The sequence below is a fragment of the Aspergillus eucalypticola genome (genome assembly GCF_003184535.1).
Source record: "Aspergillus eucalypticola CBS 122712 chromosome Unknown BO83scaffold_47, whole genome shotgun sequence".
Classification (NCBI taxonomy): Eukaryota; Fungi; Ascomycota; class Eurotiomycetes; order Eurotiales; family Aspergillaceae; genus Aspergillus; species Aspergillus eucalypticola.
In genome coordinates, this window is record NW_020290321.1 from 49891 (window position 1) to 75397 (window position 25507).

The 25507-nt window shown below is 51.3% G+C and overlaps 12 protein-coding genes across 12 annotated transcripts; 8 read left to right on the forward strand and 4 right to left on the reverse strand.

Annotated features, from left to right (window-relative positions):
* Positions 1-13: 13 nt before the first annotated feature.
* BO83DRAFT_404011 (HpcH/HpaI aldolase family protein) lies at positions 14-987 on the reverse strand (the record flags this gene model as incomplete). Its single annotated transcript, XM_025533672.1, has 5 exons — positions 14-133; positions 218-532; positions 578-769; positions 822-929; positions 958-987. The coding sequence occupies 5 exons, from the start codon at positions 985-987 to the stop codon at positions 14-16; spliced, it is 765 nt and encodes a 254-aa protein (XP_025382159.1).
* Positions 988-1595: 608 nt separating this feature from the next.
* BO83DRAFT_458975 (Zn(II)2Cys6 transcription factor) lies at positions 1596-4050 on the forward strand (the record flags this gene model as incomplete). Its single annotated transcript, XM_025537158.1, has 7 exons — positions 1596-1655; positions 1731-2146; positions 2207-2420; positions 2472-2802; positions 2861-2954; positions 3066-3431; positions 3506-4050. 7 exons carry the CDS (start codon positions 1596-1598, stop codon positions 3918-3920), a joined length of 1896 nt encoding a protein of 631 aa, XP_025382160.1. The 3' UTR covers positions 3921-4050.
* Positions 4051-4853: 803 nt separating this feature from the next.
* On the reverse strand, positions 4854-5097 carry BO83DRAFT_432597 (uncharacterized protein; the record flags this gene model as incomplete). Its single annotated transcript, XM_025535630.1, has 2 exons — positions 4854-4907; positions 4969-5097. The coding sequence occupies 2 exons, from the start codon at positions 5095-5097 to the stop codon at positions 4854-4856; spliced, it is 183 nt and encodes a 60-aa protein (XP_025382161.1).
* A 1287-nt stretch (positions 5098-6384) lies between these two features.
* BO83DRAFT_442169 (uncharacterized protein) lies at positions 6385-6927 on the forward strand (the record flags this gene model as incomplete). Its single annotated transcript, XM_025536388.1, has 2 exons — positions 6385-6707; positions 6774-6927. Exons 1-2 carry the CDS (start codon positions 6400-6402, stop codon positions 6925-6927), a joined length of 462 nt encoding a protein of 153 aa, XP_025382162.1. The 5' UTR covers positions 6385-6399.
* A 1438-nt stretch (positions 6928-8365) lies between these two features.
* BO83DRAFT_350028 (uncharacterized protein) lies at positions 8366-9268 on the forward strand. Its single transcript, XM_025528890.1, has 4 exons — positions 8366-8466; positions 8528-8614; positions 8676-8811; positions 8876-9268. The coding sequence occupies exons 1-4, from the start codon at positions 8448-8450 to the stop codon at positions 8934-8936; spliced, it is 303 nt and encodes a 100-aa protein (XP_025382163.1). The 5' UTR covers positions 8366-8447; the 3' UTR covers positions 8937-9268.
* A 766-nt stretch (positions 9269-10034) lies between these two features.
* BO83DRAFT_192595 (sugar transporter) lies at positions 10035-11804 on the forward strand. The gene has a single exon (XM_025526564.1). It carries the CDS (start codon positions 10060-10062, stop codon positions 11602-11604), a length of 1545 nt encoding a protein of 514 aa, XP_025382164.1. The 5' UTR covers positions 10035-10059; the 3' UTR covers positions 11605-11804.
* Positions 11805-12439: 635 nt separating this feature from the next.
* BO83DRAFT_383536 (alpha/beta-hydrolase) lies at positions 12440-13705 on the forward strand. Its single transcript, XM_025532492.1, has 2 exons — positions 12440-12492; positions 12553-13705. Exons 1-2 carry the CDS (start codon positions 12479-12481, stop codon positions 13607-13609), a joined length of 1071 nt encoding a protein of 356 aa, XP_025382165.1. The 5' UTR covers positions 12440-12478; the 3' UTR covers positions 13610-13705.
* A 567-nt stretch (positions 13706-14272) lies between these two features.
* Positions 14273-15013, reverse strand: BO83DRAFT_383537 (S-(hydroxymethyl)glutathione synthase). The gene has a single exon (XM_025532493.1). It carries the CDS (start codon positions 14953-14955, stop codon positions 14380-14382), a length of 576 nt encoding a protein of 191 aa, XP_025382166.1. The 5' UTR covers positions 14956-15013; the 3' UTR covers positions 14273-14379.
* Positions 15014-17012: 1999 nt separating this feature from the next.
* BO83DRAFT_372958 (dipeptidase) lies at positions 17013-18648 on the forward strand. The gene has a single exon (XM_025530003.1). The coding sequence runs from the start codon at positions 17223-17225 to the stop codon at positions 18543-18545; it is 1323 nt and encodes a 440-aa protein (XP_025382167.1). The 5' UTR covers positions 17013-17222; the 3' UTR covers positions 18546-18648.
* An 876-nt stretch (positions 18649-19524) lies between these two features.
* BO83DRAFT_383539 (alpha/beta fold hydrolase) lies at positions 19525-21033 on the forward strand. The gene has a single exon (XM_025532494.1). The coding sequence runs from the start codon at positions 19643-19645 to the stop codon at positions 20597-20599; it is 957 nt and encodes a 318-aa protein (XP_025382168.1). The 5' UTR covers positions 19525-19642; the 3' UTR covers positions 20600-21033.
* A 107-nt stretch (positions 21034-21140) lies between these two features.
* Positions 21141-22563, forward strand: BO83DRAFT_372964 (HNH endonuclease signature motif containing protein). The gene is made up of 3 exons (XM_025530004.1): positions 21141-21209; positions 21269-21606; positions 21655-22563. The coding sequence occupies exons 2-3, from the start codon at positions 21433-21435 to the stop codon at positions 22444-22446; spliced, it is 966 nt and encodes a 321-aa protein (XP_025382169.1). The 5' UTR covers positions 21141-21209; positions 21269-21432; the 3' UTR covers positions 22447-22563.
* A 1038-nt stretch (positions 22564-23601) lies between these two features.
* On the reverse strand, positions 23602-24575 carry BO83DRAFT_412715 (putative GPI anchored protein). Its single transcript, XM_025534428.1, has 3 exons — positions 24358-24575; positions 24166-24299; positions 23602-24104 (listed from the first exon to the last, which is right to left on the reverse strand). Exons 1-3 carry the CDS (start codon positions 24478-24480, stop codon positions 23678-23680), a joined length of 684 nt encoding a protein of 227 aa, XP_025382170.1. The 5' UTR covers positions 24481-24575; the 3' UTR covers positions 23602-23677.
* Between the last annotated feature and the right edge of the window lie 932 nt (positions 24576-25507).

Here is a 25507-nt window from a genome sequence, read left to right on the forward strand (position 1 = left end):
AAGTACTCCATATTTACTGAGGGCTCGGTTTTGCAGCGCTAATTTGTGTGAGTCGGCCCAACCTGGTCAGTTCTGCCAACATCCAGGAAGTCAAGGCGACAATGTCCGCTCCAGAGTTGAAAAAATCAAAACCCTGGTGGTATTTGGCCACGGCCACATCTGCCGAAAGGGCAAAGTGACCAGCATATTATCCAGCATCTTTGGCGGCTTTCAGAACGCGATTCGTGGCCTCCTGGGCCTCAGGAATCTGGGCGTGGTCCAAGGCAAAGTACCCCAGGGATGAGGCCAGGTCATTGGGCCCAACAAAGAGCATGTCGATGCCTGGAACTGCTGCAATGGCAGCACAATTCTCGACTGCCATCCGCGATTCAATCTGCACGATAATGACCACATTGTTGTTGGCGTGAGTAAGGTATTCTCGCCCGCTCTGATTGAAGGCAGCCGGGGCAAACATAGCACCTGCACCCCGCAACCCCTGGGGCCACTGCGAAGAGGGGTAATTGCACCCTCGTACAATAGCCTCGGCTTGTTCCTGACAGGATTTTTAGACGAGGAAGGATTGGCAGCCATGAGAGACGGGCATTTGACGGACCTTGGTCACACACATAGGCACCATTGTTGCGTGGGCGCCGCAGTCCAAGGCGCACTTCATCATCCAGGGCTCCGAGGCCGGAATACGCCCGATGGGTGACATCCCAGCTGAGGCTCCGACCTGCAGGTACATGGCCTTGTCATCGATGTCCCCATGCTCACAGTCAATCAATACCCACTAATTCAGTATCAGTACTGAGGATGAGAGTAAAATGTGAGACAGACTACACGTACATCTGCCCTAGAGGTGCTACGGTGCGTGCTAATGAGTAGCCCGGAAAATCCAGCCACTGTCCGATGGACGGCCCTTGCCGCGCGGTCGCACGCTCTAGTGAGGCCTGCAGTCACGTCTTGCCAGTTGTGGACACAACCTTGCGAAGCAATAGAAGTGACCATGGTAGTGAAAAGTGGGTCTATCCTTTCTGAAGTGGTATCTGCAGTGGTTGGTTGCGAGTAGTGGTAGTAGTGCTGATCAATACTGCGGGTTGTTTAGATGATAGTTGTATATATAACGTTAAGTGGGAAATAGGGTCGGATCACGGCCCGAGGTCCGGTTCAGTTGCTGAACCCTTCAAGCTCTGTTGCATTGCAGTCTAATCCTATGAAGCTATCGTCAATATCTGTTATTAGAGCTAATTGTAAGCGATTATTACATTGTGTCTCGTCATGCTTATAAAATCGCCGTTGAACTGAAATTACGGGCAAGTTCACGAAGGGCCCGGATGAATATGTTGTGTTTGGCCGAGTGCGACCGAATGACATTTCATTTATCAACGTGAGAAATGATAGATAATGGACAAGGAAACAGACCAACTCGTTACGAGTCAATGCACTGATCACGTATGATAAGCTCCGTGATAAGCAACTGCCCCGATAACCTAAGTCTGATAAAGACTTTAGCTAGGGATTTGCTTCCCTTCTTCTCCCCGCAAAGTTACTTTCCCCGCGATGAAACTGCTGGGCACCCCCTTGTGTCTCACCGTTGATTCTTCATGGCTTCGCCAATGCACAGAAAGTCCGACCGACGTGTCTGGAAGGCGTGTCTTGCTTGCCGGCGGAAGAAGGTAGTGTCTCAGTACTTACCTCTGATTTTGCTTCAACTTTGCTCCGGGGTTTTGCTAATCTCGACCCATTCGCAGGTAAAATGTGACGGGGAGGAGCCATGCCATGGTTGCCAGTCGCGCAACCAGGAATGCGAGTATCCCAACGGTAACAATAATGCGGCGGCCAGCCGACGCGATGCCAGCTCTTTGGACAAGCATTACCGGAATATTGAGGCGTTGGGACTGCGGCTTGAGGGCCTCACCCAGACGCTATCGGAATGTATCCTCGCTATTCGCGACACCGACAACCGAACGGAATTACCCCTTAACTCGGGCTCGAACTGTGACTCACGGTCAGAATCAAGGACCAGATCCCTCCCAACAGAAGAGGACATGGAGACGCAGGATGATATTCCTGGCACCCATCACCTAGATGCCCCGCCAACCCCCACATCTTACAAATCGCGGGATCGTTTCGGGCATATGGTACCTGACTCGTATGGGCGTTTGCGGTCTGTTTATGAATAGCAAATATCACAGCATGAGTTGCATCGCTGATGAATTCCTTCCAGATACCTTGGCGGTGCAGCCAATAATATGGTTATTGAGGCAGTGCAGGGGTTGTCACCGTCTCCAGGTCGCTCGCCCCATTCAGCTCAAGCTTCGATCCCCCAGGCCTCAATCGAAATGCCCTTCTTCCAACATGGGCAGGTCTGGCTCGAGCTCCCCTATCTGCCATCGGCGAACGAACTGGCCCGTCCACCCCAGTATGTAGCAGATCTCCTTGTCGGAATTTACTTTGACCAGCTACACTATACATCTCCTATCCTAGACTAGACTCGCTTCGTTTCCCAGTATCGCGCCATGACTGCGGGAAGTTCTGTAGAACGCCGTTTCCTCTCCGTCATCTTTGCTGTTTGCGCCTGCGCCTCCGGGCTACTGCCACGCGAACCCGGAGCTGCGAGCCTGGTAGGCATTGACTACTACCAAAAGGCTCTTCTGCTTTTCTGGGCCTCCAGCGGTGAGGTGTTTCTGGAGCAAGCCCAGTGTCTGGGCCTGCTGGCCGTGTGCTCTGCCGGCTGGAACATTGTGGCCCAGAGCTGGCGTCTGGTAGGTCAGGCAGTCCGCATCGCCCAGGATTTGGGCCTCCATATCGCCAGCCTGATATGTCAGAAACTCCCTGTGCACTGTCACTAGTGAACTCGTGCTTTTTAGGTTAACGGTAGTACTGAAGAAGGTTGCCCATGTTTGCACTAGCGACCATGATGCCGACGCCCAAGTCGCCCAAAGGGTATGGTGGACCCTGTTTACACTCGACTGGTAGTTCCCCCAACTTTCAGTTTCCTTCCTTCAGGGAAAGGCGTAAGATCAAGTGGAATACATGAAGTACTAGAAGAAGAAAAACAGAATTGATTCTGATCTTGCATACAGCCTGACTTCCGTCTGCCTCGGTCGTCCCATGGCCGCCAACCTAAATGATTGCTGCTGCGAGCTGCCCTCGGCCGACGGGGACAGCTCCCCCATGGCTGGGTTCGTCGCCTTCACTCGCCTGTGTCGGATAGCTGCCAAGGTGCACCGCCTGCACGGGTCGCCGCCAGTGCGAAGAGAGACATGGACAGCGCGCTGGCAACAGCTGCGACCGGCCGTCGACCGGCTGGTTCATGAATTGGAGCATTGGTTACAGCAGCTGCCGGATGAGATCCGATTTTCCGCCAACCGGATCCAGACGGGACCCAGTCTCACCATGTGCTTTATCGTCTTTATCCTTCACTCAGCCATCATCATGAATTTGTATCGGTATGTTTCTTCACTCAGTCAACGTCCGAGCCCCGATACAACGTTCAGAGATGACTGAATGTGTGACCGGCTAGGCCTCTTGTCGGTCAAACTCTGTCCACCCCCATCGATCCAAGTAGCGAGTGCATCAGCGCGGCGCGGAGCTGCATCCAGGCTGCAGAGTTAATCCGCGAGCGGGTGGCTCCATCCCATCACCTCGCCTTCTGCGTGCAGTATCTTACTATTTGTGGTATTCTGCTGTGGACCATGGAAAACCCACAGAACGATCAGCCGGCCGCGGGCCTCACTGACGTCTATCAGGCGTTACAATCCTTGATCGAGCTGGAGTGCGTGTGGCCCTGCGCGATTCGCGGCAGGGCGATCGTGGAGCGGCTCTTGCAACATCCCCGGGCACACGCGAGCGCTCATCTTCCATCTTTGCCCGTTCTAGATGGGCTGTGGGAGCCCTTTTCACCATCTACTGCGGACATGGTTTTCAATGGGCTTTAGCAGTGGTGTGCAATAACCGCATGTACCTTCGAAATAAATATGCGCGAATGCGACACGGTTGCCAATTTCCGAGTAGACTTAGTGAGGGGCTACACTGAACAAGGCTGTTATGGCCATTACGCTCCGCCGCCGAGTACAAATGATGAACTAATGGATTTTCGAAGCTTGGTAGTCTGGCCGGGCCCGGTGAGCGGTCGTGAGGGTATGCTAACGACGGTCGTACCATGATATAAACCCGAGAGTGACAAGACAGGAGCCCGAAGCATACGATGATGGTGATCTCAGCAGGTAGATACCGTAGGATATCCTTTGCGAGTAAGGTATGTGACCCGATGATATCTTTCGCGTCGTATGCCACAAGGTAGATAGCGGCCACTGCGGTCTTCCTTGCGTAGCCTGCTATGTGTTAAGCCAGGAGCGCGAGAGGAAGACCCCACGCTTGGTTCGGTTCTCATCCGCAGTCTGTGTGGATTGGTAATATGTTGATAAACAGATAGTGTGGCCGATAAGCAAGGGTGGATATGCTGCGTGGACATGCTAGATTTCCAGTGCAGGCAGTCGCCGACCGCGAAACTTGCTTCCTACCCTGGATCTTACATGGGTGAAACCTATGAATTGTGCGACCAGGGGGTGTATCAATGCCACGCTTCATTTCCATGGTCTATAATTGTTATACAAACTGGACTAGGTATTGATGCAGCACTATATATTGTCTTTTCTACTAAGACGGATTTAACCTACTTACTGGTCAAGCTTCCACGACGCCCGTATCACTTGAGCCATTCGCGTAATACCACGTTCCATCTCCTCCTTCTTACCGCTGTTAGCTCATTCAATCAGAAAGTCTTGACAGGGTCTCATACCGTCGTCATAGAGAAGGAAAACCGAAAGTTGGTCGTCGAGGGTGTGGCTCCGCGCGCGTTGGTTGTAACCTTAAGGGTCCGGCCCCTCCCAGGGGTGGTAATAAGACCGCGGGGTCAGGAGGACCTGTAAGTGATTGTCAATACGTCCTCCGGATTCTCTACAAAATGACCTGTACTTTACTTACTTTGGCCTCGGCGAACTGCCGCCAAAGCTGGTCGGCCACGGTCTGCTCCGGATCAACCACGTTCTCTCCGTGCCGTAGCTGCTTAAAGGCAGAGTTCTGCGACAGGTAGAAGCAGGCCCAGATGAACATACCTCCGGTCGGTGGCACAAAGGAGAAAACAAGAACGTCACCGAGATCTCGCTTTGGGAGACATAGGTAGATTGGGGCCCTTCGATGAATTTGACTAATTCCCGTGGGGTTAGAGCGTCAGATGGGCTAGTATGACCCTCAAGAAGTGGAAGGATGCTCGGACGTTGCTTTTGGCAAATGACTCGACATGCAAATAGTTCATCTCGACCCCAATGTGTGGCAGGGTCTCTAGGTAGCTCTGAGATTGTCTTAGCCTTTTCAGTTTCAAACCGTGTTCGAAAGAGGGATTGGGAGGCAACGCTGTCGATGTAAGCGGCGTTCGTCATGTCGAGAACCGTTGAGAAACAAGTAGGCTTGATGATGATGATGGGGCTAGAATCTGCAATGAAGGACTGGAACAGGATGGTCAGATTCTTTCTCACAGCAGGATGCGTAGGATGGATAGTTTATTCTCATGAACTAGTACTATAAAAATAGAACTGATTCGTGCCAACACCATCCATATCAAAGGGGTGAGACGAACATGAACTTGGGAGGGTCCATGCTGTCGGGAATCAGGGAAAGTGAATTGCCTGCCCCCAGTCTGCCCCCAGTGACTGCCCACGATGTCTGAATTGCCAGGCACTGTCGCACAGTAGGTATTACCTTTTGTCGACCATATCTCCCGCACATCAACAGCAAAGATAATGACCTGACCTCGCTAAGCAAGGTGCCTTGCAGGCGATGAATCAAAGAGATGTTGCATCTATTTTGGCGAAATCCTCATAGGAATTGGGCTCCCGATATAGTATCAGCATCATTCTGAATATGAATTTAGATCCAGCTTTGATTCGAGTCACTCATACCAGTCCCTAAGCCGTCACCGATATATGAGCGCCATCTGTAAAGGTGCTTACTATCATATATATTATATAAAGAAGCGATTGGGGGCATCCACACACTTCACCATAACGGTCGTTATTACTATTACCGAGGTACAATGATTCTAGCTATTAATTACAACACATGATACTAGGCTCGGCTCAATGCTTCTACACTTGGGAAACAAGAGTCTCCCAGCTAAGCCGGCCACTGCAGAGCCACGAAAGCATGGTATTTATATGTGAGTAAAGAGAATTGGCGGAGACAGCCGGGGTACATCTGTGAGCAGGTGTGATAACCTTTGAGAAGATTGTGCCCGCATTGGCCTAAGTCGGTCAGTCCGGATGAACTATTTTTCCGTGTTGTGTGGTATAACTGCACAGCTGGTTCACCCAGAAGCATCAGTGTGCAACAACCTTCCAACGCCTTTATCTTTCGACCATGCAGACTAGCCACCATTCGATTGCCCTTTATTCTCTTCTGCGGCAGAAGGGTCTTCTTGTTCCACCCCCGCTATGGACATCCCGCCACCTTGATATACTGGGATGCCAGTTTGAGGAGATCCGCTCCTTGCCCAGTTTTGCTGCCGAGACCCACACATCTACATTATCCTCTGTCGAACCGAAATCGAAGGATGACTCAGGTAGTGATGCTGCACGTCTGGCAAGATGTGGTGGTGTTCTTATCAAGCTGTTCACATTGATCGACATCCTTGACTATGAAGGTAGCCCGTTAGAAACACGGAAAACGTAAGCAGTTTATTTACTACTGACCCCTCGTACGCAGTGGATTTGACTTACCCGTTCCCTGAGCAGTGGAAGAATCAACTTCTATTTCGCCGGTCGAGTTGTCCATCGGCTCGAATGTGCCACTTTCTGGCGCCGTCTTCAAGATAGCCAGTCAGAGCATAGTGCTGCCGACCTCTTAGTTGGATACTTGGATTACAACGATCTGGCAGGATACCGCTGAGAATATGATCAGGAACGGCGAGCTCGGCGCCTGGGACACACACCAGTGGTCCATAGGTCAGCTGGCGAAAATCGGCTCCTTACGAGAGATTGGAAGAGTGATCCTTATCTGGTCTGTGTGCTTTTGTCTCTCGGGCAGCTGCTGCGCCGACTGCGCCACCCTAAGCACCAGAATACCTACGCTGTAAGTCATCAATTCTACTTAGGCCTGCCTTGCCGACTCGAAGGCTAATTCTCATGTCACCAAGTCACGTCTCCTGGTAACAAATGCTTCTGACAGCCATTCATATATCTTTACGAAGTGCAGATTCCCAACGAGGTCCTCAGAGCCCTTGACACCCCAAATACTGCAAACTGCGTCAAATGGCCACCGGTCCGACGCAGTAGGATTCCCTCTCAGACATACGGCACCTACCAACGCCGACTTGAGATAGTGTTATTAGAAGATAAACAAATTGACAGTCCCTTCAACCATGCATTTGCTTTGGGTGCAGTTATCCGCACAGCAATCTACATACTTGTGAGGGAATGCGCGACAAGAAACGGGACCACCATGATGAAAGGACACAAATTGTAACGTGCACTCCACACGCCTGGTATGATACATTCCCAACCTTCGCCAATGGCTAATGATTTTGATGACGTTCCCGTTAATGTGCGGAAATACCCTTAACATTCTACACGTCTACTTTTCCTTTCTCTTTCTTGAACTTGAGCCAGATGCTGTCGCAGAAATCTCGGGGATTTACCGGCAACCTGAAATATCTTGCCCAACACTAACTCTCTCCATTTTTAGTGGGTCCGGTGTTGTATCGCTTTTGCCTATCCGAAATAGTAAGGGCATATGGCTTGGTGGAAGATGAACTAGTTGAGACGTAGCTTATCTAGGAGCCAAACCCAGGGACAGGACCAGAAGCACTGAGTTGGTGCGAAGAAAGCTCATGTGTTAGGTTCAGCACTTTATTTTATTTTTATTTCATGATTTTCCATTTTATTTCATCATGTCTCCGGACTAGTAGGGAATAACTCAGCCTCGTTGGCGACTAATTGCGGCACCCTAACCAATTTGTGTATCTCTGGTAGCGTCGCAATCTAACCTTCAACCGCAGCTGGCCGCACCTCTCTTCAAGACTGCCAAAACTTGCCTTTAACCCTATTTGCGCTGGCGAGTCTGCCAATAGTGATGATGACTATGATCCTAAAGGTCACTGCTATAACGTCTGCATTATCCGTACGTCCTCATACCATGCTTGAGCATATGACGCGAACCTTCCTAGACGATCGCTCTTAATCCCCATATCAATCGCCTTTCTCAACACTGGCACAGCCATCTGTAGTCAGCCTTCAACTAAGCTGTCATGTGATTTGTCAGATGGCGGTCGATCCCTCAGGCTCTTTATTACCCCGCCACATCCTCCTCCATTCCCCCTCATTTCTGCCTCCAGCTATTATTCTTCATGCATTCTGTTGCATACGTCGCCACATCAACATCGCCAATAAAATTGTCAATCCAGCGCAGTCATGCCTGTCTTCCACGTCGGTGCGTCTCAATCTTATCATTTACCGGGTATCATTGTTCACAACAATAACATGTTGCCTAGTCCTCTTTCGCTTGAAGCCCGGTGTTGCACCTGCTGAGCTCGAGGCTTGGGCCCTATTAGGTAAAGGCATGGTTGGCAAGATTCCAGGTCAGTAATTACCTGAGTGAATGTGTGACGACTGGCAAACTCATACGTGACATCTTTCCAGGACTGCTGGAGTTTCATGCCAATCCCCCATTGGCGATGACCGCATCCCGCGCAAAGGGCTACGATATGGGCTTGGTGGCTATCCTGGAGAAGCCGTCCGATTTGCAGGTCTATGCAACCCACCCAGCTCACCTTGAGTAAGTCCACCTAGAGCTGTGAAGACCTCAGTCGGGAAGTTGCTAGTAGCTAACGGTCAATCAGACTGCATGAAATGCGCGAGCAATTATGTGAGGATACTTTGGCATACGATCTGGAGTACTAGACTTATCTCCTAGTGGGGCCGGCTCAGAAGTCGGTGTGTTCTGAGTGTTCTGCACGCCGGGGCTATTTGTTGGGACTGTAATGAGCTTATCAACATCTTTTGCTTACCTACTAGCAAAAGGTCTAGTGTTTTGCACCTTTTATGTGTATTTCTTTATTAATCTCGGAATGCGGATGGATACATCACGCTTCTGGGACGTAGGGACGGATGCGGTAATGGGGTGAACAATACCGCAGGAAGCTGGCATAGAATTTCTCCATATGTCCTAGAAGGTCCACATCCTCCATACAACTGTGTCCACAATAGCTATAATACGCGTCTTCAATGGTGCGATTCCTGTATGCTTGCGTTCCTAGTGCGAATATAACAGACCGAAAGATCCGGGGGTAAATGGCACACCTCAACCCCCAAAGCTGGCCAGGGGATTGTATCAATCTACCAGTAAATTGCCAAGGCTACGGGGGCGCAGCTGCTGGTTCAAAGCAAACGGTAGAACCTCGGGACTGTCGATCGGGGAAAGTACGAGCCCGACCCATGATATGATCCTAGAAGTGTCTCCTTAATTGGTATCATATAGGTTTCCATTCTGTCAGTAGATTGGTCTTAATGCCAAATAAGTGCCGGTGCTGCGTCAGGGGTGAAAAGTATTGTTGAGTAGCTGTGACTGTGACCACCCCCTTACTGCCCCGCCAAGTATCCTGTCCTGTTGTTTCGATAAGCCTGTGAACAATATGGCTTTTCACGGAAATGGTTACTTACCATACGTATGCAAGGATGGCGCCAAAATCCGCCTGGATAGCTGGACGTGGGATGGGCTACGTCCGGGGGCGTGGGGGCACCAGGCTGGGGCGGAATCTGGGGTTAGTGCGGAGAGTCGGAGTTGGGCCGAGTTCTCCAGTTGCTACTGCATCAGATCCCCATTGGAGTGCCGGATGGGTACACCTCAGCTATTGGCTGTTAAGCTTTGATCGACGCGGTAAGCCTGGGCAGACCATTTGATGGCTGTAGGCTTACTCCTTGCCCATGACGAAACACAATGCGGGGAAACTCATGCTCTCTGCCATCGATGCAGTATAAATACAGGATCACTACATGGCGCTAGGGTTTGTTCATAGGACCCATAATGTTGTCCCTACGAGGAAAGCCCCTGGTCTATCTGGTCACCGTCGTCAGCTCGACCGGCTTCTGCCTGTTCGGCTACGACAATGGCTTGATGGGCCAGGTCATCTCAGAGCCTAACTTTCTCAACATGATTGGAAATCCAGATGCAGCTGTGCAGGGGCTTGCAGTATCGTCCTATGACATCGGCTGCATGCTAGGGGCATTGGCTGCCGTGCTTATCAGTGAGCAAATTGGGAGGAGACGGACGATCTTGCTAGCTTGCATTGTGCACATTGTGGGAGACGTTGTGAACGCCTCTTCCTTCTCCCTCGCCCAACTGTTAGTGTCGCGTATCATCCTTGGGGTTGGCCTCGGGCTCTTCACTAGCGCTTCCCCAGTCTGGCTAGCTGAGACCGCTACGGCCCAGATGCGAGCTGTCATGGTAGCCGTACAGCTGACCTTCCTTATTATCGGCACGAACATTGCCTACTGGGTCGACTATGGACTTGGCTTCCTTGACAATGAGATCAGTTGGCGCGTTCCCTTCGCCTTGCAGGCCATCTACCCCATCGTCGCCTTTGGCTTCACCTTGGTGCTCCCCGAGTCCCCTCGATGGCTTGCTTCCCACGGCCATACTGAGGCTGCCGCCGCTGCTCTATCTGCATTCCGTGATCTCCCCGTGGACCACGAGTTAGTCCAAGCTGAATTGCAGGATATTGCTTCGGCAATTGCCCTGGAATCAGACGGCGGATCATGGGGGAGCTTGTTCCGCCAAGGTCCTAGTAAGGTGCGTACGCGTGTTATTATCGCCTGCGCGGCCAACTCGATGCAATCCTACACCGGGATCAATTTTGTGGAATATTACTTCCCTTTCATCTTGACGAATTCGGTCGGACTTGGTACCAATCTTGCGAACCTTGTGTCGGGCTGCTCACAGATCTGGTTCCTCCTATCATCCTTTGTGACGTGGTACTACATCAACAAGCTGGGCCGCCGCCGACTGTTCTGCCTAGGGAATCTCGGGATGGGGTGCTGCATGATTGCGGTTTGCATTACTCTGTGGAAAGACAGCCAAGTGTCGATCATCATCACCGTCGTCTTCTTCTTCCTTTACCTCTCCTTCTTCACGTGGGGATGGATGTCCAACATGTGGACATACCCTGCCGAGATCCTACCACTGCATGTGCGGAGCAAAGCGCTGGCGCTCTCCGTTTTCTTCCAGTGGGCCAATCAGTTTTGGACGGTGGAGATTGCGCCCGTCACGATCGACAACATCGGCTGGCGGACGTATATTATTTGGGCTATTCTGAACTTTTTTTGCTGTGTGGTTGTGTATTTGTTCTTTCCGGAAACGTCGTCCCTCACGCTGGAGTCAGTTGACTTTCTATTTTCGTCATCCAGCAACGTCCGCGAAGTGGTCGCACGCAGCGAGCAAATCTATTTGAATCATACTCATCTCGATGTCGGAGCGGCGGCCGCTGCAGCGGTGGGCGGGGATGGCAAGGAGAAGTCTTTGGAGGACGGGGTTGCACAAGTGACGCACGTCGAGAGACATGTAGCGGTGTAAAGCGTGTTACGCGAGCTCTGAAAGCAGAAAGGATAATTTTGGGAGTATGCATCTATCACAATATATACTGGAAATTGTCGTTTACCTTGTCATCAGACTGGTGAACTTTGGATGAGTATCGGATGACCAGACGGATTCTGCAGTACAAGACACTGGTAGCTCGAGTATCAGGTCCTTTTGAGCATAATCATTAAGACCGGTTATCAGTTCACTTAGGTTTCTAGCCTAGTGGTATTTCAACAGGCCCTTCTTACGAGGAGAGATCGCGACAGCGACCGTGCGGATCACCCGCATAGACCAGACAGTCAGCATAATTCTTCGCGTTCTGTTATCTCGGCCGGTCTATGTTACCTAGTACGTAGAAATGTTAGGACCGCAATTGTGGCAAATTTTGCATGGCTCACTGAGATCGTCTGGAACGGGGGGCGGATGTCTCTGCCTGGATCAACTCAAACTTAGCCAGTGTCCCCCTGTCTAGCCGTTGATCGCGGACTGGCGCTTTTCCTTGGTCCACTCGCGGTGCCTCTTTCGGCTTTGGAGACCAGGCTGCAAAGGCTGGAGTTATAATTGATCCTGTATTCTCGATGAATGAGATCATAATAAAGTCTGTAAGTGCGAGCCCGATTTAGCGCCTGATTCATAGTTCCATCTGTTTGTTTCCCACTTGCCTCTCCTAGAAGAGGGGATGATGCCTGTAAATTCAATGGGCATACACGTCATGATGACCTCAAAGTGTAGTGGATCCCCCGGCTTGGCCATAAAGCTTGGCACCCAGGGCCACGATGCTTAGCCGGGGAGATTTACCCAGCCTTATGATCCTACTGTGTTCTAGAAGGTTTTCTACTTGAATGTTACCTTCTCATTACCCTCAACCATGGCACCCGTGCGGTCTGTTTCGTCTTCCTTTCCTTCTCCATCTGTCGACATGCCTGCTGATGACCACCCCAGATTTCGCCATGACCCCAGCTGGTCCTATCACCAAGGAGTAACCGGTTCGATGCTCAAAGCTTTCCTCCGTACCTTTACTGCCCTAAAAATGAAATGGCCGCTATCTCTCAAGCCACACCACGAATCGGATCGATTCGTGTTGATTAACCCTGCCGCCCCGGAGTGCTACACCGGAGTGATGGTGGATGAAGCTGTCAAACCCGAGACCATCGGTGCCACCTGGTATCCTGAGCCCTTTACTCGCGGCACCTCTCTTCCGGATGGCGAATATATTATCTTGCACCTCCACGGTGGTTCTTACATTCTGGGTGACGGTCGCTCCTCCTCCTGTAACTTTATGGCCCAGACCCTCCTCGAACAAACTCCCGCCAGCTACATGCTCTGCCCCCAGTATCGACTCGCCTGCAACCACAACGGACGGTTTCCCGCTCAACTGCAGGATGCACTCGCAGCATACGTGTATCTCATTCACACCCTCCAGATCTCGCCCTCTCAAATCGTACTCAGCGGTGACAGCTCTGGGGGTCACCTCGTCCTGGCGCTTCTCCGGTATATGGTCGAATTTAACCGGCCAGATCTGTTACCACCACCAAAGTGCAGCTGGGCCTGGTCTCCTTGGTGCGACGTACCTGCTGCAGTTGACCCTAGTGCCTGGACGCACAGCACCAACTACAAAACCGAGTATATACCAGGCTCTTTCCCAGCCTGGGGAGCCAAACAGTTCCTTGGCGATTTGGAAATTACTCCAGAAGTTGAGCCGTACGTAGCTCCCATTTGGCATCCGTTTGTTGTTCCCTCGCCGGTGTTGGTCATTACCGGCGGTCGCGAGGTTCTTTGTCAAGATCACAAGAAGCTGGCAGAAGAGTTTCAAAAGCTGCCCGGAAATGAGACATCCATCAATCTGGTAGTGGAGGAGAAGGTGCCGCATGATGTGTTGATGATTGGGTGGATTATGGGGTTCAAGGATGAAGCCCGTCATTGCGCTACCAAGGCTGGGGAATTTCTCCGTCGGGTGCACTCGTCATCTGGTAGCAAGGAAGCCGATGCTCAGATGTGAATTGAGTTTGTTTCCTTACTGTATATATATCTATCCTGTACTCGTTATTCCCTTTTCTTGCATTGCGTTGTTGATTGGCGCGAGGGTTCGCTGGCGTGTATGTCTATATTTCCGACGAACAATGAATTTTGGCTCCCTTCTATTTTGTTGTCCTTGACGCCGATATTACTACTGTATTTTGTTCCATCCTGAAAACCTGTTATCCAATAGGAATGTGTAGCGATGTAAGCGGGTTAGAACATTTTTCGACCGTCGAGGAGTTGGCGTTGAATGCGATTGTATATTTTTCATTCACGGGTACTTACAACATGATTCGCACCGTCCCTGAAAAGGTTACCATGATTCGAGTGTTCACTCACTCCTCTAGGAGACACGGAGTATTTGTACTACGTACTACTTCTTATCCACGGTAACTTCATCCTCGACTAATAGTAATTAGCAACGACTCTAGGAATGACGGGCAAAAGTAGTGGTGCTCGGACAGTGCTGGGGACCTTGGGTGAATCCTCAACAGTAATAATAAAAGGACCCGACCCTTCCACGTCTTCCTTCCTACTCGCACACCTCCACTTTTACCCATTAACCCCAATAGATGTCGATCATTGTGGAGGCCAGAAGGACGATCGGAGTTACTTTTTCAGAGTAAAAGCTGAAGCTTCATTGATCTTATTGAGTATGTACATTTAGTGTAGCACTGCTACATTTCTTTCCCTTTTCACGCCTCCACTATATCCTTCTTCCCCTGCGTCGATAGACATGTTATTGATGATTCAAAGGTTGGCAGACAACACTCCCGCTCGTTGAGCCGTGAACGTGGCAATCAGATCCATCAATGCCGGTGACAGGGCATCATATGTCTCGAGACCCAGGGAGTGGAACTTGGAGCGCACCTCCTCCATGCCCTGGGGGTGGAAGCCCTGCTCGATGATGGAGGAGACAAATCCCGCGAACTGAGGCTCCTGCCAGCCCTTCTGATCGGACAGCTCGGCGTGCACAAAGTCTAGGCCCTTGAAGGGGTGGTCCTTCTCGATGCGACCGAACATGTGCACCCCGCAGCCCTTGCAGGCATATCTCTGAATGGCGGCGGACGCGTCAACGATGGACAACTTTTCTGCGTGTTCGGTAACGGAGACGGCGTCGCGGGGAACAACTCCGACGATGGAGAACAGCGAACCGGCGGGCTTCCAGCACTTGGAGCAGCCGCAGGCGTGGTTGTGAGCGACGTTGCTGGCCAGCTTAACAACGACATTGTCGGAGGAGCATTTGCAGTAGAGGTTACCCCCGGGGAAGTTGGGGTCCCCCTTGGTGATGCCGTTGTCGAGAAGAGGGTGAAGCGAGGGAGACATGTTGGATGTATGGGTTCTGAAGGGTATGCGACCGTGAGGAAGATGGATGATTGAACTGGTAGAGGATCGGGATGCCAATGACTACCTTCTCTGCCATTTCTACTCTTCTATATAGGCCAGGAAGAGCAGGGATGTTCCCCTCACTCTGTCGCAATCACTTTCCCTCCATCCCCTCATGCGGGGGGAGTGAGGGTACGCGTCGGCGAGGTTCCCGGCCCTGACCGTATTGGCATCAATCATCCCTTGTTTTCCCACGGGAAAACATTACTCGACTGGGACAGCGGATACGAGCGACTCCTACCGGTGGAGATATGTCGAGTCGGTTCGATTGCGACCGAGATTTCCACTGAATGAGGAGTGATGAGGACATTCGGGATAGAGCGATCGCAAGGACCACCAGGCGATGCAGCCGGTTCACACGGTTCGCCTTCCCGAGACATCTTCTGTCCTTCCCCCAAATCCTTCGGAAAAGCCGCCCGTATCCCCATCGTTGCGTTATTCAGGGGTATCAACCCTATCAGCATTTGGCATGTCATTTGAGAGCCATATTTCCATATTCCTTCCCTTGGAATAGGGCTGTTAGATAGAAAATCTCTCCTCAATAACATATGACACATGTTTAATCTCCACCCGCACATATACCAAGGCTTGAATGCGACGGGTGCCATTTTTCCTTCATGAGTGACACCATCTTTACTCTACATATCTTCATAAGGCTTTGGAAACTATAATATAATATAGAATCCCTCCGAAAGGGAGAGGATGTTACATAGTCTGTCCATCACCACCAACACATTGACGCGCCCGTCGACCGCGATTTGTCAATTGAATGTGGGAGAATTGGAATGACGACCGAAGTCTTCGGCAGTGGTACCCTGCTTGACTGCAGTGTTCAGGTCAGTACGAGACTCTTGAAGATTTGGGCTTGGATGATGAGCAGTTAATCGAAAAGGATATCCCTGCCACAACTACAGCCTCTCTCAGAAGTGCCCATGGCGTTGCGACCGTCGAGGGTTTTGTCACTCAGCCTTGCGGGATCGGTCGCAAGGTTTCCCGCGTGCTGCTCTACGTCGGACAGGGTGACTCATGGTCATATACCAGCTCCGCTAATTGATGGCATAGGATCGGTAGCTAGAGGTGCCTTTGATGCCAATGGGATGCAGCTGCTACTTGCGTCTTCTTAACTGGAGACCGGCAACGGGCCACGAGGGCTTCGACATGGCTTTTCCCGTCAACCAGCGTGACGAACCGCCAGTAGGGAAGACTTTGCTCCGAAGTGCCTGAGCAAAACCTACAACGGATTCGTGCCGGATGGTGGAAATCCAGAGGGAAGGGAATACCTCAAGTCAGAGGTGTGAGATGGAACTTTGGCAGATTATGAGGATTTCCTTTGCAATACTGGACTGGTGAGATGGTATGGTCTCGGTGAGTGCGCGGGGCAATGGGGCGGGACGACTATGGCGATAGAGTTCGACCTGCCTCTCCACTATTTCAGTGATCCGATGCATCGACGGAGGGTAAGGTATTTTGGAACGGCTGAAAAGTGACTCCTGCCCTGCTATTGGAGCCGCGGTCGAATTATAGGAAGAACTCCCCCACCGGTCCAGTAATTGGGCCTTACCTGCTGACTCCCTTTGGAGGCGCGGAAGACGGGCCGGGATAGTGCTCTCCCGTGTACGCTGGAGGCGAGGGGATGATCATGGTCTCCTCGAGCTGACACTATTCGTAGTGAGGGCCTCACAGAAGGTGCCATGTGAAACGCTGGGCACAGGTTGCACCCCACAAGGCTAAAGTAGATCGGCCGCGACGGTGCGGCCAGCGTGGTGCCAACCAGAAGGCCACAACGAGTCTTAGTGGATATCCCCCCTCTTCTGAACGAAGAAATGGATTCGATGCCTTGCGGGAACAGGCGGCTGTTCCCGGAGAATAGAACGAATGGGCGGCCTGGCTGTGAGGATCCATCGCCAATGGGCATGTTACCGAATGGACGACGAGGCAGCTGAGGAAGCCTCTGCGAAATATCTTGCCTGCAATTTTCTACACTGATTGCAGGAAGACATGGATTGACATGCAGAACCAATGTACGACTGCAGATATGCCATACTGCAGATCCCTCAGCCAGTATCAGCTGCACTTAGCCCCGCAGCAACCCCTCTTGCAAGCACCGGCTTGGTCAGCAGGCCAGGTCGTTTTAAAGGAGTGTGAGGAATTGACAGGTGTCTGTTCTCTCCAACCAGGTAACACATCTTGTATGTCCGCTGGAAGACATGGGTTCGATCTCACAATCGACCGGGGAAATTTACCGGCCCACGCCTGCCGACATTACCATTAACAACCACCAGCCAGGTGATCCCGAGAAAGTCCTGTTTAAGGATGTTCGCATCTTAGACTCGACAGGCAGCCTCCCTTATCTGGGAGACGTCCTCATCCAAGGGAAACGCATTGTGGCTGTAGGACAAGTTGATGAGACAGCCGCAACAGGGGCTTTGGTCATCGATGGAGGCGGCAGCAAGACCCTGATGTCAGGCCTGGTTGATGCTCATACTCATCTCAGCTTCAACAATGCAGAGACACTAGACGGGCTGACCACCATGCCCCTGGAAGAGCATGTACTTGCTACCGCCCACTCGGCTAAAACCTATCTTGACTGCGGCTACACCATGTGCTTTGGTGCAGCCTCTGCGCGTGCCCGACTCGACATCGCCATCAAGGCCTCTATCAAGTCCGGCCTCATTCCGGGACCGCGAACACTGGCCAACACGCCGGAGATCACCACTACCGGGGGCGCCATCATCCCTGACATTTCTAAGTATGCAGACGGGCCTCACGAGATGCGAAAGACGGTGCGATCATTCATCGAGCTAGGAGCGGATAACATCAAGCTCAGCATAACGGGTGATAACATCACCGATAGCATGCCCAGCAACGAGACGTACTTCACCCTGGAGGAGACGGTGGCCGCTGTGGAAGAAGCCCACAACCGAGGAAAGCGCGTCTGCGCTCATGCCCGTAGCAAAGAATCTGTCAAGTTGTGCCTCCAGGCAGGAGTGGACGTGATCTATCACGCTAGCTTCAACGATGAAGAGAGCTTAGATATGCTGGAGCAACGAAAGGACTCGGTCATTGTGGCCCCAGCCATCAATCTGCCTCTTGCCACTTGTGCGGGGGATGCTATCCCCTTCGGGTTCACGGTCGAAATGGCCGAGCAGAAGGGCATCAAGGAAGAGGTGGAAGCGGCTTGCAAGTCTATGAGAGAGATGCACAGAAGAGGCATCCGGGTGCTGCCAGGCGGGGATTATGGCTTTGCGTGGGCGCCGCATGGCACGTACGCGCGGGACTTGCATCATTTCGTTAAGCATTTTGGTTACACGCCGATGGAAAGCATTCTAGCGGCCACGGCCCTGGGAGGGGAGATCATGGGCTATCCGGAGGAATTGGGCAAAGTGCAGCCGGGGTATTATGCCGACGTGATACTAGTCGATGGAGATCCTCTAGCAGATATTACTGTTCTGCAGGATAAGTCGCGATTGCATGCCATCGTGATCAACGGCCATATCCACAAGAATGTCTTATCGGGTCCTGCTTATTGATTAGGATGAGTTGTCTGCATCTGGCGAGGATGCTGCCATTCCTTAGAGTGTATCCTTTTGGCGTGTGTAGTGTATTTACATGCTGATATTGCATCAGTGTGGTAGCCTGGCCCAGATAACCATGAAGCTGAGTTTACACTAAGCCCGAGCTCATCTCCTAGAGCAGAAGTTGTGCGCATTATCCAAGGGGAAGATACCCTTAGTCTTTGCACATGCATCCCAATCAATTCACGTTTCGAGTGCCACCGGAAAAATAGGCTGAGCTAATTCGACAATTGAGGGGTTGTCCAAGTGGGTCAAGTAGACTAGCCCGATTAGCACAAGCCACGGCGTACAGGGGTGGGGGGAGGGGCAAATGTAAGCACTAGGAGGAATTCGGGAACAATGGAGTGCGGACACTGATACGGCCAGTGTAACAATAATTCATAGATTCCGCGTAGCTAGTTTGTCCCTCTGTTGGGCCACCGAGGTAGTAGCCATGCACAAGGCTGATTGCCATGGTTGCATAGGCCTTGTCATTCTTTGCTGGCACGGGATGAAAGAATTTGTCGTTCGCTCCTACCTAGCTAGAATCTTTCGCAATGCCCACTTGTATCATGCCATGTCCCTGTAAAGCCATCCAGGGTGGGACTGTGCTTTCAGATAGAGGCAAAGCGATGTTGGCGTACAAGCACCAGGATGAAAGCTTGTTTTCTGGCACAGCTTGTCAACCAATATAGAGTTTGGACTGCACTAATTCAACTCCTTGGGTGCTTGATACAGGGACCATTAAATGAATCGGGCCTGGATTACCATTGTACAGATTTAGTTCAAACTTAGACCGTATTCCCACTGGCTGGCTCGCCAGCCTGTCAAACTACTAACTCAAGCGAGTCTCCACAACTGGGCGCAGCTTCTCCCATCCCCTCGCAAGGTGGTCTTGCTGAACTCACCCGACTACATAATCTTGGTGTTCGTCTTCCAGCTGCTCATGGAGCCTCTTGGAGTCTAATATCGTTGAATAGCTGCCACGCGCTCATGTGCTAGAGATTCCCTGTTGTGATCACTGCACCCTCCTCCTGCCCACCAGATTGTCGTCATCGTGTTTACCCTCCCATATGTCTTCCTACGAATTCCTGTCATTGGCTACCAAGCCATCCGCTAAGCTATGTTACAGCTTTCAGGCTGCTGTAGGCACGGATAAGCCGGCTCTAATCGTCTTTATAAATGGTTTGGGGCTACCACAGACATCCTGGGAGGGCGCAATCGCCCGCCTGCAAGCTCAGCCTCCCGCTCATGGTCTCCCCGCCCTATTGACCTATGATCGGTACGGTCAGGGCCAAACAACAGACCGGGACCCTGACGACGCGAAAGCTGAGAATCCCATGCATGGTCATGATACGTTGGCCGTTGTTCGGGATTTGCGTCAACTTATTACACAAGTCGCTTCGGAGAAGTTGGGTGTATCCGATCTCAGTCGTCTTCCCCTGGTGCTGGTTTCGAACTCGATTGGCGGTGCATTGGTGCGTCTTTACGCGCAGGAATATCCTGGAACAGTGGCAGGGCTGCTCTTCCTGGACAGTGTGCTCGCCAATTCCGACTTTATCTCTATTTATCCTGACCCTGATGCACCTGGCTTCGACGAGACCAGCTTGCCAGACGGTGTGTCAGTGGAAGCCATCCGTGATGCCCGGGCATACATGCAACGGGTCTTCCACCCCAGCAATGGTAGTGGCGAGGGCCTCAGTCGGAGGAATCTAGCGGAACTCCTCCCAAAGAGCGATGGTCCCAGATTGCAGGGTCCCGATGGTCGAGGTCCCTGGGTGACGGTTATCGGTCACGAGTTCGAGACGTTCAAGGTCGAGTTTGAGAAGATGGGCGGTGCACCACCAAGGCTGACGGAAGTGTATATGAACCCCTACTGGCACCGCTTCAATGAAGGGTTGGCCAAGCTCACCGACTCGGAACGCAGTAAAGGCCCGTTTCAGGCTCCGGGAGCCGGCCACTTTGTGCAGCGGGATAACCCGGACCTTGTGGCCAACGAACTTCGCGAAATGCTTGATAAGGCTATCTGATCCCCTGGATGTCTTAGCCCAAGATCCTTCATACATGAATACAACGGCGGTGATATAGAGAGTGACCTGATGGCGTCAGCTGGAAGGCTTTTACAGCTGGCTCCTTACAAGCACCATAGGCTTGTGGTTTATAATACTGCCTATCAGAATGGTGTTTGGAAGTAGTCGCAATGATGATTATATACATACTAAGTGGATGCTGTCATTCTTCGCTGACCATGGAACATCATGTGATCCCACAATGTCATCTCTATCATCTCCCCAGAAATCTAGAAATTCCTCAACTCAACATCTGCCCGACCGAAGATAACACAACAAGTGCCCATCAAAGAACTCTCATACATCTGCTACACCTCTATTGTCTTCTTTTCTCAAACTCACAACTCATAATCCATAATGCAGGGCCCAGATGCTCCCTTCCAGGAGCCCGAAAGACGTCGACTGATTGAAGAAATCTCAGGAAAGATGAAGTTCATTTTTTCACTTTCAACAGCAAGAGCAGCTTTGTGGCTTGCGGACATCGAAAAGCTCAGAGAATTTGCTCAAGACTCGGAGGATACTCTCGGACAACGCTTGCTGGGTATCGAATCATTAAGGATTGTTGAGAAGTGTAAGGCTACATGACTGTTCTGAGTATAGGAATACTAAGAGATCCCATTGTCTGTCAAGGGTTACAACGCGATCCAAACTCCGCATCTAAGCGAAACTCCGTCATCCCGTCGCCGTCTAATGCACAAGCAATAGCCTCCATTCACACATCACCAACCGTGTCTGCCCCAACCAGAGGCATCGGATCTACTACCTCTCCAGATACTCGACGAGGGCTGACACTCATGACAACCAATCTGGACACAAGCGAACGCAATGAATTGAGAAGCTCCCCTGCGGAGCCTATTCCCTCAAACCCATCCACACCAGTGCGCACACCGAAAAAGCGACCGGGTGAGCCGCTGGACTCACCTGTATCCAGTAAAAGGGCGAGGAGGGATGGTGCATGCAGAAAGACTGTAAGGTAACCCATCATTTCCCCAAGTATGAGACTGACAATATGAAAGTGCCTTGAACGGGACCGGTCTTGTATCCTAACCGCGGCACCTGCAGATATCTGCGACGTGGCTCACTTGTATCCCTTTTCGTTGCGTGATGAAGAGACCGCATCAACTGGATTGTTCTGGTCTACTCTTCGGAGCTTCTGGTCCGAAGAAAGAGTGAATCAGTGGCACAAGGCGGTATTCTCTGATGTGAGAGGTACAGAGAAGCCGGAGAACTTGGTCCTTCTAAACCCACTAGCGCATCGCCTCCACTCCAAGGCACTATTTGCCTTGGAACCATGCGGGGTCAACGAGGAGAAGACCGAGCTGAAAGTTAAGTTCTGGTGGCTGAAGCCGTCGAGGTCGGAGGGACCTACCATTCTTTACGAGATTCCGGAACTCCCGGCCAACTACGATCCTGAGTCGGGAGGCATATGCCTCTACAATCCATCGAACCACCAAACCATCAAGTCTGGGGACTGCATTGTAGTGAAGACACTAGATCCGGTGCTATTTCCTCTACCTGATACCAGGATCCTGGAGATGCAATGGCTTCTCCAGCGGCTTGCCGCACTTAGCGGAGCCGCAGAGCCTGGGGAGTTGGATGACAACGACAATGACGACGATGAGGGTATGGATGACTTTGGTTTCCAGCTCATGTCAGCTCTGCAATCCTCAAGCTTGGCACACCGATCTGAATCTTCCCCTCCATCGTCGTTGAGCGATGGATCAGTGTCCACGGTGAAGCACGGCTCGCAAGTCCCGGCCACCGCAGCCGATACAGAGACCGACAACCTTGCTTATGATGACTCCTAGGTATGGATACTGAACCGGCCTGTTCCTGACACTGACTTCCTTTTCCGTGGCCCTAAATTGACATGATTTACCCAAACTTACTAAGCTATCTGCATTCTTTCTTCCCTTGAATCGTGCTGTGTTTTAAAGAAACTCATATGTATGACAAGAGGTTAATCCAAATTCCATTTCGCTTAATGGGGGATTGGCCAAGCTCACCGACTCAGACCGCAGCAAGGGACCGGCCGGCCACTTTGTGTAGCGGAATAACCCGGACCTTGTAGCCAACAAACTTCACGAGATGCTTGCTTAGGCTATCTGACCTCCTGTATGTCATAGCCTAAGATATTCCATACATGAATACAACAGTACGATGGCGGTGATATAGATACTTAGTGACCTGATGGTGTCAGCTGTAAAAGCCTTATCCAGCTGGTCCCTTTGGTGGTATAATCGATCAATTGGTGTTGGTTGATTAATCGAAACCTTACTCAGCAGGAGCAAACTGGATATAGCAAATCCAGTTTGCTCTTGCCGAGCACTCACAGCGTCGCGAGATTTACTATATACAGAACGGCATAAAGGGGCTTCTGCAAGGCTTTTCCAGCAGGCTCCTTAAGAATAGAAGTTGGTACTAGTATATGGGCTTGTGGCCTGTTATACTGCCTATCAGAATGTTCTTTTGGAGGGGTATTAACGATAAGGTGCATTCCTGTGGATGGTGTCATGTTTCGGTGACCACAGATATCATGTGATCCCACAATATCACCCCTCCATCATTCCCCAGAAATCTAGAAGGATCCTCGTGTATGCGACGAAGCTTCCGCTGGAATTGGTGCTCATCATGATGGAGTTCGCAGACTACACACCACGGCAATCCCTGGAAGTCCCGCATGATCCTCTCCATCCTACTAACCGCAAGGCGCTGGGTCAATACCTGGAACACTGTTGGCACATTATTGTCCGATGTGATATGATGATGAGGGAGTTTCGCATGAGCCACTGGTCGTGGGATTCTGAAGTTGACGATCACCTTTCGGCACGCTTACGCCTACGAGTATCTAGTCGTCCTTTCGTACACGTTCACGTCATATCTGTATCCATATCTGCATCCATCTCGGCTTTCCTCTTAGAAGACAATTTGGATGACTTTGCGATAAAGCGTAATATGATTCCATGTTATTATACACAAGTGCGCTCTATGAGACTTGAGCGCTATGAAATGCGAGTATGGCATGATTCTAGGCTGGGTCTAGAGGACAGCTGCAACAAAAGCAGCAGCAAATCCTCCGAAGAGGAACGCTGCGTCACCCTTGAGCAGGGAGGCCTTTCCAGTGCCTGTAGCAGAAGCATCGACATTCGAGGCAGTCGCAGTCTTGGAAGAGGTGACAGAGCCAGCCATGGCAGCACTAGTAGAGGCGGCAGATGTCTGCGACTGTTTCCCCGTAGCAGTAGCAGCGGAACCCGTGCTACTTGCTGTCTGAGCCTCAGTTGTAGCGTGGGCGGCGGAGGCAGCCACGCTCGTGACAGAGCCCGCCGTGATAGTCACAGGCATCAAATCCAGATCACCATCCAGGGTGGTGCTGCTGGTTCCTGGGAAGTTGGCGCCGGATCCCGAGGCTGTTTCGGTACAGACGGCGTGCGTCGTTCCATCGACAGAGCAAACGCAGGTGTAGTAGCTGTGTAACAAACCATGTCAGTCATGACCACTGTACATGGTGTAGACAACCATCAACATACAAATCTTCGTCCGGGGCGTCCAGGATCATGGTGGTTTTGGGACCGGCGATCAGGGTAAGACCGGGACCCATGCCACAATCACTGGAATCGGTGCCGGGTGGGCAGTTGATACTGTAGGTTGTCGCGGTCGCATCCTGCAACACGGTTAGTTGAGGAAAATATACCAGGCTGATAGGGACAAGGACAACTTGCGTTACCTATGATGGACGCGGCCAAAGGCTGCGGATCGGTGTCGTAGATGAACATGGAGGTGACAGTGGCCTTTGCTGAGACCAGGCCGGCAGCAGCCAGACCGAGAAGGAGTGTGCGGTTCATCAGAATGGGAACGAGTGACTGATTGCTGTGATGGTGGATGAACGAGTGTGTGGATAGGAAGATGCGGGATAACGAGCTATGCAATTACGAAATAATTCAAAGAGAAAGAAAGAAAGAAAGGAATACTGCAAGAGAGGCGTGATAGTGGCAGCCACCTTCTCCGCCATCCAATCCTGCTCGTGATGCTGACTCTTTGAAGATTACCAGAAGAGGCAACACTGCGACCGGATCTAAACTGCTTCAAGGCACGTCCGGGCAAACCACAAGGCGGCTAGGCTCCGTCGGGCAAGGTCAGAAGCCAATTCGGGGTCCAGACCCTGATTTGAACTCCCACTAGTCCCTGATGGTGCTTGGCGAGGGTATATACCGGGATACTGCCATATGCCTGCCCATATTTTGCAGTAATGAATGCACATAATTAGTCTCCGTTCCTCTGCTTGCGAGAACAGCAGTCTAAATTGCCTGTACATATTGTCCTTTCCAATAACGAAGGCCATCTGTCTCAAGTTCAACGGATTTATCTTCGGGGTGCACCATGAAAAATATATATTTCAACGACTCGTCGATTGGAGTTAGCCCCTAACTCCGATGTCATCAATGTGGAGCAGCCCAATCGGCCACGTATACGAAGCGATGATCTTATGTACCTTAGATTCTGTACCGCTTCTCTGCATGGCACCCCTTCGGAGATAACGGAAACGACGCCCAGGCCATGGTTACTGCTATCTCCAAAATCTAGCTCGGCAAACGGCAGAGACGGCAGTTGACATTGAAATACAATTGAACCACTGAAACAACAGCCCCAGACAGGAATAGAGATTGCGATGCGCCTCAAAATTTTTTGCCAGGATGGACTCGCCCCTGTATTAATCTAGCATAACATTGATCAATTTTGCCCTCCAACAATGTCAATCAAAGTCGCCCCGTTATGGTCGTGATACATCCTACTCCAAAATCATGCCTTATTGAATTGCTACACCAGACTTGATCCGGGGGAGGAAAAGGTTATAAGATTATGCTATTTGAC

Coding starts and splice junctions, on each gene's coding strand:
- BO83DRAFT_350028 (XM_025528890.1), top strand. Junction 8,615..8,675: donor CATGGTTGGCAAGATTCCAG/GTCAGTAATTAC, acceptor ACATCTTTCCAG/GACTGCTGGAGTTTCATGCC. Junction 8,812..8,875: donor ACCCACCCAGCTCACCTTGA/GTAAGTCCACCT, acceptor ACGGTCAATCAG/ACTGCATGAAATGCGCGAGC.
- BO83DRAFT_192595 (XM_025526564.1), top strand. CDS start 10,060: ATGTTGTCCCTACGAGGAAAGCCCCTGGTCTATCTGGTCACCGTCGTC.
- BO83DRAFT_383537 (XM_025532493.1), bottom strand. CDS start 14,955: ATGTCTCCCTCGCTTCACCCTCTTCTCGACAACGGCATCACCAAGGGG.
- BO83DRAFT_372958 (XM_025530003.1), top strand. CDS start 17,223: ATGGGTTCGATCTCACAATCGACCGGGGAAATTTACCGGCCCACGCCT.
- BO83DRAFT_383539 (XM_025532494.1), top strand. CDS start 19,643: ATGTCTTCCTACGAATTCCTGTCATTGGCTACCAAGCCATCCGCTAAG.
- BO83DRAFT_372964 (XM_025530004.1), top strand. CDS start 21,433: ATGACAACCAATCTGGACACAAGCGAACGCAATGAATTGAGAAGCTCC. Junction 21,607..21,654: donor ATGGTGCATGCAGAAAGACT/GTAAGGTAACCC, acceptor ACAATATGAAAG/TGCCTTGAACGGGACCGGTC.
- BO83DRAFT_412715 (XM_025534428.1), bottom strand. CDS start 24,480: ATGAACCGCACACTCCTTCTCGGTCTGGCTGCTGCCGGCCTGGTCTCA. Junction 24,300..24,357: donor CCGCGTCCATCATAGGTAAC/GCAAGTTGTCCT, acceptor ACCGTGTTGCAG/GATGCGACCGCGACAACCTA. Junction 24,105..24,165: donor GACGCCCCGGACGAAGATTT/GTATGTTGATGG, acceptor TTTGTTACACAG/CTACTACACCTGCGTTTGCT.